Source organism: Sciurus carolinensis, chromosome 1 (genome assembly GCF_902686445.1).
Source record: "Sciurus carolinensis chromosome 1, mSciCar1.2, whole genome shotgun sequence".
NCBI classification, from domain to species: domain Eukaryota; kingdom Metazoa; phylum Chordata; class Mammalia; order Rodentia; family Sciuridae; genus Sciurus; species Sciurus carolinensis.
Genome location: NC_062213.1, coordinates 175309906 through 175321509, shown reverse-complemented (window position 1 = coordinate 175321509; position 11604 = coordinate 175309906). Strand labels below are relative to the sequence as shown.

At 42.1% G+C, this 11604-nt stretch overlaps 1 protein-coding gene across 2 annotated transcripts in view; it reads left to right on the top strand.

Moving 5' to 3' along the window:
• The window catches only part of Kif2c (kinesin family member 2C), a 28077-nt gene that overhangs the window by 15444 nt on the left and 1029 nt on the right, over window positions 1–11604 (top strand). For both annotated transcript variants that reach the window (XM_047555972.1, XM_047555980.1), the window contains 5 exons: window positions 361–565; window positions 675–785; window positions 9630–9697; window positions 10005–10113; window positions 10241–10354. In XM_047555972.1, the coding sequence (XP_047411928.1) occupies window positions 361–565; window positions 675–785; window positions 9630–9697; window positions 10005–10113; window positions 10241–10354 (607 nt within the window). The remainder of the gene's footprint in view (window positions 1–360; window positions 566–674; window positions 786–9629; window positions 9698–10004; window positions 10114–10240; window positions 10355–11604) is intronic.

Here is an 11604-nt window from a genome sequence, read left to right as displayed (position 1 = left end):
CCAATACCCAAAAAGGAAAGAAGTGCTGGCAGGTGCAGTGGGTGCTGGACAGCTATGGAGGGCCAAGGAGAGGTTGCCCTATGCAGGACCCTCAAATTCAGACAAGTGGTTCATGACAGCACCCTGTGCACCCTATAGCAGAGGCATCTCCTTCTTTGCCAGGTCCTTATTTGTTCCCAGGTTCACAGCTGGAGAGAGAAATGCTGTCCAGGGAGGGCAGAATGGAAGTATGGGACAGGCAGACACAGGACTTCTTAGAATCCTGACCTTTACTAAAGAATTTACTACTGCGGACTGGGATGCCCTGGGAGCTTGTGACCCCAGAAGCTCATAACCTTTCTTCGCCCTCCTCTGCCACAGGACTTCTGGGCAGACATTTGCCAACTCCAACTCCTCCCGCTCCCACGCCTGCTTCCAGATTATTCTTCGAGCCAAAGGGAGAGTACATGGCAAGTTCTCTTTGGTAGATCTGGCAGGAAACGAGCGAGGTGCAGACACTTCCAGTGCTGACCGGCAGACTCGCATGGAAGGTGCAGAAATCAACAAGAGTCTCCTGGCCCTGAAGGTAGCAGAGGCTAGCTAGGGGTGGTTGGCCTGGAGTGCAGCTAGGACGGGAGGGAATGGGCAGCACAAGAGGAAAGGAGCGAGCCTCAGTTATTCCTGCCATCCCACAGGAGTGCATCAGAGCCCTGGGACAAAACAAGGCTCACACCCCATTCCGCGAAAGCAAGCTGACACAGGTGCTGAGGGACTCCTTTATAGGGGAGAATTCAAGGACTTGCATGGTGAGTAGTGTCACTCTGGAAATGATGGAACGAGGAGACTTGCTCTCCAAGGAGATATTTAATATTGTCTGTGAGCTTCCCACTCAGCACCTCGGGCTGCCTGAGTTCCCAGGCTCTTTTTGTTTGTGTGGTGCTAGCATTTGAATCACCCAGGTCCTCACATTCTAGGCAAATGCTCTACCACTGAGCTACATTCCCACCACTTATTTTTTTATATTTTATTTATTTATTCATTTATTTATTCATTATTTTTTAATTTTTCGTGATTTTGGTGCCAGGGATAAACTCTGGGACACTTAACCACTGAACCACATCCCCAACCCTTTGTTTGAATTTTATTTACAGACAGGTTCTCACAGAGTTGCTTATCACCTTGCTAAGTTGCTGAGGCTGGCTTTGAAATTGTGATCCTCCTACCTCAGCTTCCTGAGTTACTGAGATTACAGGTATGTGCCACCACATTGGGCACATACTTTTTTTTTTTTTTTTTTTTTTTAATTTATTTTTTTAATTTATTTTTATTGTAAACAAATGTTGTTTCTGTTTGTACATGGAGTAACAGCATACCATTTGTGTAGTCATACATTTACATAGGGTAATGATGTTTGATTCATTCTGTTATTTTTTTCCTTCCCCCTCACCCCTCTTTTCCCTCTATACAGTCCCTCCTTCCTCCATTCTTACCCCCCTCCCACCCCCCATTATGTGTCATCATCGCTTATCAGTGAGATCATTCGCCTTTTGGATTTTTGAGATTGGCTTATCTCACTTAGCATGATATTCTCCAATTTTATCCATTTGCCTGCAAATGCCATAATTTTATTATTCTTTATAGCTGAATAATATTCCATTGTGTGTGTGTGTGTATATATATATATATATATATATATATATATATATATACCACAGTTTCTTTATCTATTCATCAACTGAAGGACATCTAGGTTGGTTCCACAGTCTGGCTATTGTGAATTGAGCAGCTATGAACATTGATGTGGCTGTATCTCTGTAGTATGCTGATTTTAAGTTCTTTGGGTATAGGCCGAGGAGTGGGATAACTGGGTCAAATGGTGGGTCTATTCCAAGTTTTCTAAGGAATCTCCACACTGCTTTCCAGAGTGGCTGCACTAATTTGCAGCCCCACCAAGCAATGTATGAGTGTACCTTTTTCCCCACATCCTTTCCAACACCTATTGTTGCTTGTATTCTTGATAATCACCATTCTAATTGGGGTGAGATGAATCTTAGTGTAGTTTTGATTTGCATTTCTCTTATTACTAAAGATGGGGAATATTTTTTCATATGTTTGTTGATTGCTTGTAGATCTTTGGTGAAACGTCTGTTCATATCCTTAGCCCATTCGTTGATTGGGTTATTTGTATTCTTCATGTAGAGTTTTTTGAGTTCTTTATAAATTCTGGAAATTAGTGCTCTATCTGAAGTATGAGTGGCAAAGATATTCTCCCACTCTCTAGGCTCTCTCTTCGCATTGCTGATAGTTTCCTTTGCTGAGAGAAAGCTTTTTAGTTTGAATCTATCCCAGTTGTTGATTCTTGCTTTTATTTCTTGTGCTATGGGAGTCCTGTTAAGGAAGTCTGATCCTAAGCCAACAAGTTGAAGATTAGGACCTACTTTTTCTTCTATAAGATGTAAGGTCTCTGGTCTGATTTCGAGGTCCTTGATCCATTGTGAGTTGAGTTTTGTGCAGGGTGAGAGATAGGGGTTTAGTTTCATTCTATTGCATATGGATTTCCAGTTTTCCCAGCACCATTTGTTAAAGAGGCTATCTTTTCTCCATTGCATATTTTTGGCACCTTTGTCTAGTATGAGAAAATTGTATTTATTTGGGTTTGTGTCCGTGTCCTCTGTTCTGTACCATTGATCTACCTGTCTATTTTGGTGCCAATACCATGCCGTTTTTGTTACTATTGCTTTGTAGTAGAGTTGAAGTTCTGGTATTGTGATACCCCCTGCTTCATTCTTTCTGCTAAGGATTGTTTTAGCTATTCTGGGTTTCTTATTCTTCCAGATGAATTTCATGATTGCTTGCTCTATTTCTGTAAGGTACATCATTGGGATTTTAATTGGAATTGCATTGAATCTGTATAGCACTTTTGGTAGTATGGCCATTTTGACAATATTAATTCTGCCTATCCAAGAACATGGGAGATCTTTCCATCTTCTAAGGTCTTCCTCAATTTCTTCAATGTTTTGTAGTTTTCATTGTAGAGATCTTTTACCTCTTTGGTTAGATTGATGCCCAAGTATTTTATTTTTTTTGAGGCTATTGCAAATGGAGTTGTTTTCCTCACTTCTCTTTCAACTGTTTCGTCACTTGCGTATAAAAATGCTTTAGATTTATGTGTGTTGATTTTATAGCCTGCTTATTTTGCTGAATTCATTGATGAGTTCTAGAAGTTTTCTGGAGAAGTTTTTTGGATCCTCTAAATAAAGAATCATGTCATCAGCACATAGTGACAGCTTAAGTTCCTCTTTTCCTATTTGTATGTATCCCTTTAATTTCTTTAGTCTGCCTAATTGCTCTGGCTAGAGTTTCGAGGACAATGTTGAATAGAAGTGGTGAAAGAGGACATCCCTGTCTTGTTCCCTTTTTTAAAGGAAATGGTTTCAGTTTTTCTCCATTAAGAATGATGTTGGCCATGGGCTTAGCATAAATAGCCTTTACAATGTTCAGGTATGTTCCTACTATCCCTATTTTTTCTAGTGTTTTGAGCATGAAGGGGTGTTGTATTTTGTCGAACGCTTTTTCTGTGTCAATTGAAATAACCATATGATTCTTATCCTTAAGTCTATTGACATGATGGATTACGTTTATTGATTTACGGATGTTAAACCATCCTTGCATTCCAGGGATGAACCCCACTTGATCGTGGTGCACAATTTTCTTAATATGCTTTTGGATACGGTTTGCCAATATTTTGTTAAGGATCTTTGCATCTATATTCATCAAGGATATTGGTCTAAAATTTTCTTTCCTTGATGTGTCTTTGCCTGGTTTGGGTATGAGGGTGATATTAGCTTCATAGAATGAGTTTGGTAGGGTACCCTCTTTTTCCATTTCCTAGAATACTTTGAGAAGTATTAGAATGAGATCTTCTTTGAAGGTCTTGTAGAACACGGCTGAGAATCCATCTGGTCCTGGGCTTTTCTTGGATGGTAGGTTTTTAATGACTTCTTCTATTTCATTGCTTGATATTGATCTGTTTAAATTGTGTTTGTCCTCCTGGTTCAGTTTGGGAGGAGCATATGTCTCTAAAATTTGTCAATGTCTTCGGTAGATTCTATTTTGTTGGAATACAGATTTTCAAAGTAGCTTCTAATTATGCTATGTATCTCAGTGGTGTCTGTCGTGATATTTCCTTTTTCATCACGAATTTTAGTAATTTGAGTTTTTTTCTCCTTCTCTTTGTTAGTGTGGCTAAGGGTCCATCTATTTTGTTTACTTTCTCAAAGAACCAACTTTTTGTTTTGTCAATTTTTTGAATTGTTTCTTTTGTTTCAATTTCATTGATTTCAGCTCTGATTTTAATTATTTCCTGTCTTCTACTACTTTTGCTGTTATTCTGTTCCTTTTTCTAGGGCTTTGAGCTATAATGTTAGGTCATTTAGTTGTTGACTTTTCATTCTTTTCTGGAATGTGCTCCATGCAATGAATTTTCCTCTTAGTACCGCTTTCATAGTGTCCCAGAGATTTTGATATGTTGTATTGTCATTCTCATTGACCTCCAAGAATTTTTTTATCTCCTTCTTGATGTTTTCTGTTATCCATGTTTCATTCAATAGCATATTATTTAGTTTCCAGGTGTTGGAGTAATTTCTGTTTTTTATTTTGTCATTGATTTCTACTCTCAGTCCATTATGATCTGATAGAACACAAGGCAGTATCTCAATTTTTTTGCATTTCCTAAGGGCTGCTTTGTGGCATAACATATGGTCTATTTTCGAGAAGGTTCCATGTGCTGTTGAGAAGAAAGTGAATCTGCTCATTGATAGATGGAATATTCTATATATGTCTATTAAGTCTAGGTTATTGATTGTATTATTGAGTTCTATGGTTTCTTTGTTCGATTTTTGTTTGGAAGATCTATCTAGTGGTGACAGCGGTGTGTTAAAGTCACCCAGAATTATTGTGTTGTGGTCTATGTGATTCCTGAAATTGAGAAGGATTTGTTTGATGTACAGGGATGCACCATTGTTTGGGGCATAAATATTTACTATCATTATGTCTTCCTGATTTATGGTTCCCTTAAGCAGTATGAAATGTCCTTTATCCCTTCTGACTAACTTTGGCTTGAAATCCACTTTATCTGATATAAGGATGGAAACCCCTGCTTTTTTACTGAGTCCATGTGCATGGTAGTTTTTTCCCATCCTTTCACCTTTAGTCTGTGGATGTCTTTTTCTATAAGATGAGTCTCTTGCAGGCAGCATATTGTTGGGTCTTTCTTTTTAATCCATTCTGCAGTCTGTCTTTTGATTGATGAGTTTAGGCCATTAACATTCAGGGTTATTATTGAGATATGATTTGTATTCCCAGTCATTTGGCTTATTTTTGGTTTTTAACTTGGCTTGGTTTCTCCTTTGAGTGGTTTTTCTCTAAGGTAGTTCCTCCCTTTGCTGACCTACATTGTTGTTTTTCATTTCCTCCTCATGGAATATTTTGTTGAGAACATTCTGTAGTGCAGGCTTTCTATTTGTAAATTCTTTTAACTTTTGTTTATCATGGAAGGATTTTATTTTATCTTCAAATCTGAAGGTTAGTTTTGCTGGGTATAGGATTCTTGGTTGGCAACCATGTTCTTTCAGAGCTTGAAATATGTTGTTCCAGGCCCTTCTAGCTTTTAGAGTTTGGGTTGAGAAGTCGGCTGCTATCCGTATTTGTCTCCCCCTATATGTAATCTGATGCTTTTCTCTCGCAGCTTTCAAAATCCTATCTTTATTTTGAATGTTAGGCATTTTCATTATAATGTGCCTTGGTGTGGATCTGTTGTGATTTTGTGCATTTGGTGTTCCGTAAGCCTCTTGTATTTGATTTTCCATTTCATTCTTCAGGCTTGGGAAATTTTCTTGATATTATTTCATTGAATAGGTTGTTCATTCCTTTGGTTTGTATCTCTGTGCCTTCCTCAATCCCAATAATTCTTAAATTTGGTCTTTTCATGATGTCCCATAGTTCTTGGAGATTCTGTTCATGATTTCTTACCATCTTCTCTGTTTGGGCCACTTTATTTTCAAGATTAAATATTTTGTCTTCATTGTCTGAGGTTCTGTCTTCCAAGTGGTCTAGTCTTTTGGTGATGCTTTCCATTGAGTTTTTGATTTGGTTTATTGTTTCCTTCATTTCAAGGATTTCCGTTTGGTTTTTTTTTTTTTTTTGAGAATCTCTATCTCATTGTTGAAATGATCTTTTGCTTCTTGCAGGTGCTATTTCAGCTTATTGGTATTATCATTCATTGCCTGCATTTGCTCTCTTATCTCATCCTTTGCTTCACGAATCATCTTAATCATGTATAATCTGAAGTCCTTTTCTGACATTTCTTCTAATATACTGTCATTGGATTCTATTAATATAGAATCTAGATTTGTTTGGATCATTTTCTTCCCTTGTTTTTTCATGTTGTTCATGTATCTTCCCCTCTAGCAGTGCAGATCTGGGGTATTGCAGATTTCCCCCTATAGGCTTATAGTGGCCCTATAGGTTTCCAAAGCCCTTTCTTTAAGGGGAGATCAATATTAGCAGTGCCCAATTCAGACACTATGCAATCCTAGACCAAACAGCCCGTATGAGGACAATAACAAAATTGTCATAATAAAAAGAATGAGTTCAAATATTATCTTCAATAAAACAAACAGATTCACAATAAGGTATGCAGTTTCTAATGGAGGACAAAGAGGACGCAGAGGGATGTAGAATGTGGGTGTTAATGGGATAAGAAAAGATTATACAGAAGTTCTAGATAATAGAAAGGGTGAGAGTGTAATCAAAAGAAATTGGATGTTAGCATGCAAAAAGGGGAGAAAGAGACTCTGAGAGAACAGGTAAACAAAAGGAAAAGAGAGCAAGAAAAGTTAAAGAAATAAAAACTTAAATGTTTTCTATAAGGAGAAAAAAGAAAATCTACAGTATAACAGTCATATAGTAATGAAACCTCCCAGAGTTCAGTAGCCTGATGCTTGAGAGGTACCTGACAATGAGCTTCAAGCCTCCAGCAGGCGTCTCAGGATGGGATTTGCCCCACCTAAAGATTGGAGCTCCGGCTTCCAGGATTATCCAAGATGGCCGCTGTGGCTTCGAAATGTGTTGGCAAATGGGGAGCTGCAGCTCAGGGTGTGGACGTGGTCAGCTGGAGGTCCTGAAGGCGGGATGCGGTTGGTCAGGCAAGGGTCCTGGAGGTCTGGTGTGTTTGTTGTGTTGTGAGATCCTGGAGCCCGGGTGCAATCAGTCAATCTGGGGTTCCAGTGATAGGGCACAGTCAGTTGGTCTGGGGGTCCTGGCGGCAGGGAGCAGTCAGTCGATGTGAGGGCCCCAGAGGCAGGGAGCGATCGGTCGGGCTGAGGGAATCTGGAGACGGGGCTCAGTCAGTCCTGCCAGGGGTCCTACGGGGCCTGGCTCTTGTCTCAAAATGTCGACAGCCACTTGTAATCAAACCTGCAGGTACTGTAACAGTGAACTTCCAGGCAACAGCAGGCAGCTGGTGCTCCACTGGCGGTCGGTGATCAGTTTGCTAGCTGTTGTCGGACGATCGGGAGGTGAACCTCGTGCATTGGGTGATGGATAGGTGTAAGGCAGGCGATGGACCAGCAAGAGGCAGGCAAATGGCGGATGATAGGCGCCTGACAGGAGCAATCTGCACTCAAAAAAGGCGTCGATATGCTGGCAGACTGCAGGTCATCACAGCAGACAAATGGGGTAAACAGCAGGGGATCGATAAGCAGCAAAAACTGCCTCACCAAAAAACAGATATCCTCTGCTTGAAACCGGAGTTACGGAGCGGCAAGGAACTCAGCCTCCCTCTAGTCCACCATCTTGGATCCCCTCTCACTTCGTCCTCTTTAACCACAACTGAATTCAATTGTCCAGTCTTTGCTGAGCCTGGTTATAGTGCTCTTCACAGATTCGATAACTTTCCTAACTCGTGTTTTTTGTCCCCCCAACCCCGTCCTGGGAATTGAACCCAGGGGCACTTTACTACTGAGCTACACACCCAGTCCTTTTTATTTCTTATTTTTGAGACAAACTCTCACTAAATTACCTAGGGCCTCGCCAAGTTGCTGAGGCTGGCCTTGAATTTGCGATTCTCCTGTCTCAGCCTCCAGAGTTACTGGGGTTACAGCTGTGTGCCACCGCGCCCACCTAACTTTCCTGATGCTTAAAAGTTAGGCAAGAGAATCCCCAATTAACAGACCGTGTATGGCTCAGAGAGGTCAGGTATTTTTCCAAGGTCACACACATCTAGCGAGTGGTGAAAGAGAATTTGAATCTAGGCAAATCTGGCCTAGAGTGTAGACTCCTATTGGGGCTGTGTACGTAAGAGCCTCAATTTCTTGGCCTGACAAGTGCATGGGGAGATGTGAAGGGCCTGTACTTTGAAAGGCCGAAAAGCCCCTGTGCGCCACTGTCCCCCAGGGCAAATAGCCAGTGGTCTGTACCCGCTTTCTGCATGCAGCTGCCCAGGCATCCTTACTTTTTACTTTGAGTCAGGTTATCACTAAGTTGAGGAGGCTGTCCTCAAATCTGCACTCCTGCCTCCGCCTCCTGAATAGCTGGAATATGTGCAACCGTATCCAGATTATTCCTAGGTTCTTCACCAGGCTTCCGCACCCTGCTTTTCAGCAACAGCCTCCTCATTACCCACCTACACAGAGAGGAAAGGATTGACACCCTTAATGTGTTTAGAAACAAGTCTTGGTTTTGGGAGAGGTCATTCCTCCCTTACCTGGTGAAAAAAGAAGTCCAGAATTCAGAGGATAGACATAAGGAGAGACGAGTGGGAAGTCCTCATCTCTTCCATGGCTTCTTCAGGTTTATTGATTCCCAGCCTAGGAAATAGACTGGAGCATGAGGCCATAGCCTCCAATGACGTGTTATCCTCTTCCCTATTTTATCTCCTAAGTCCTAAGTGAGTACTGCTATCCCTCCTCTCCAAGGAATATCCTCACTCCTCCTCCCTGGGTAGGGGCCTTTTCATGAGGAAGGAGGGCTTTTCTGGGTAAGCTCTACTTTTTTTTCTTCCCAGTACTGAGGATAGAACCCAGGGCCTTGGACATGCTAGGCAAGCATGCCTACCACTGTACCACCCCTCAACCCCTTTGACTAAGCTCTAAACTCTGATTATCCCATGACCTAGGTGAGCTGAATTTCTGGTAGGGAGCCACAGCACTTTGGGATGTAACCTTGGTAGAGGGATAAAAAAGCAAATGACAGCTGGATGTGGTGCACGCCTGTAATCTCAGCAACTCTTGGAGGCTGAGACAGGAGGATCACAAGTTCAAAGACAGCCTCAGCAACTTAGCGAGGTTCTAAGCAACTCAGTGAGACCCTATGTCAAAGTAAAACATAAAAGGGCTGGATATGTGGCTCAAGGGTTACGTACCCCATTACTTAAAAAAAAAAAAAAAAAAAAAAAAAAAAAAAAAGGCAGGGTGTCAATTTTTAAAGCACCTTAATTTGCAGTGCCCAGGGAGAAAGTTGCCTAGCATAGCATGAGTGCTAAATGAGTCCTCCCACCTTACCATGTAGGTATCTTGGCATCTACTGTGTAGCTGTGTAGCACCTTTACACTGTGATTCTGAACCTCTTAATCACCATTTTCTCTTTCGTAGATTGCCATGATCTCACCAGGCATAAGCTCCTGTGAATATACTTTAAATACACTAAGATATGCTGACAGGTATGAGGACCTACAGCCAGGTGGGATGGGGAAAGGAATGGCATTGATGAGCAGGGAGGAGACTGGAGGAGACTTGGTCTCTGACTCAGTGGGAGGTGGGAATTGGTAGTTCCATCCCAATCCCCTGCAGTCAGTGTGTGAGGGTCTTGTCCAGCCCAGCTTCAGGTTATGCCACTTCTTTCTGGCTGAAGGCAAAGCTGCTACTCTATCCGCTAGGAGGCCCAAGCCTTGCAACCTGAGTGGTGCTGCACTCCTGTGGTGAGTATAAGGGGCTGCCATGGGATTTGAGACCTTCTTATTTCCTCAGAGTCAAGGAGCTGAGTCCCCACAGTGGGCCCAGTGGAGAGCAGCCAACTCAAATGGAAACAGAAGAGATGGAAGCCAGCTCTAATGGGCCCCTGATCCCAGGCAATAATGTAAGGGGGCAGGTGGGACCAGGCAAGAGGGAAGGATGACCTGCTGAAGTGGAAACTCTGCACACTGTTCCCCCTCTCTCTCTCTCTCTCTCTCTCTCTCTCTCTCTCTCTCCTTTTGATTCATTAGTTCTCAAAAGAGGAGGAGGAACTATCTTCCCAGATGTCCAGCTTTAATGAAGCCATGACTCAGATCAGGGAGCTGGAGGAAAGGGCCATGGAAGAGCTCAAGGAGATTATTCAGGTAGGCATGGGCTTCGGACAGGGAGAGGCTGAATATCCATCTGGAACTTGACCGGAGTTCTGCTCCCACAGGTCTTTAAGTTGGGATGATTATAAGAGGCAGCCATCTGGGGCTGGGGAGATAGCTCAGTCGGTACAGTGCTTGCCTTGCAAGCACAAGGCCCTGGGTTTGATCCCCAGCACCCAAAAAAAAAAAAGAGGCAACCCTCTATACTAGCATTCCTAAATCTCCACCTGTCTGTATAGCTGTTCTCTTAAGGCAGCTAATTACCACACCACCCTCTTTTAGAGCCTGGCACATATAGAATTTCCTGCATCATGATAGCTGGAATTAGTCTCTTTCCTCCATGCTCCTGATTGAGGGTTTAAGAGGTCAGTCATGTAGAGCTCTTATTTATTCAGTGAATGTTCCAGTTCCTGTACTACAACCATGACCTAAAACATCAGATACAGGTAGTTCTCTTTTATATGGTATTGGGAATTGAACTCAGGATGCTTTACCATTGAGCTACATACCCAACCTTTTTTTAATTTTGAGATAGGGTCTCACCAAGTTGCCCAGGCTGGACTTGAACTTGTGATCCTCCTGCTTCAACCTCCCAAATCATTGGGATTACAGGCATGTATCATCACACCTAGCTGCTCATAAGTATATCACTGTGGCCAAGGGTGTAGTGATAGAGTACTTGCCTAGCATGTGCAAGGCCTTCAGTTCATCCCCAGTTCTGCAAAAAAAAAAAAAAAAAAAAAAGGCTGGGTATATTGGCACATGCCTGTAAATCCCAGTAACTCAGGAGACTGAGTCAGGAGAATCATGAGTTGGAGATCAACCTCAGTAACTTAGCAAAGCACTAAGCAATTTAGACCCTATCTCAAAATAAAAAAGGGCTGGGGATGTAGCTTGGTGGTAAAGTGCCTCTGGGTTAAATCCCCAGTACTCCTCTCTCCCCTACCCCGGCACCCTCCAAAAAAAATTTTTTTCCCATGGGAGAGGGTCAGGAGACAGTGTATAGACCATGGATAGAGGTATGTCATCCTGCACAGTCATCTGCATTGCAGATGGTTGGGCCTCAGGAATCATTTTTTTTTTTTTTCTAGTTGCAGATGGACACAATGTCTTTATTTATTTATTTATTTATTTATTTATTTTTTTTGCAGTACTGGGGATCGAACTCAGGGTCTTGTGCTTGCAAGGCAAGCACTCTACCAGCTGAGCTATCTCCCCAGCCCCTAATTTTTTTTTTTTTTTTT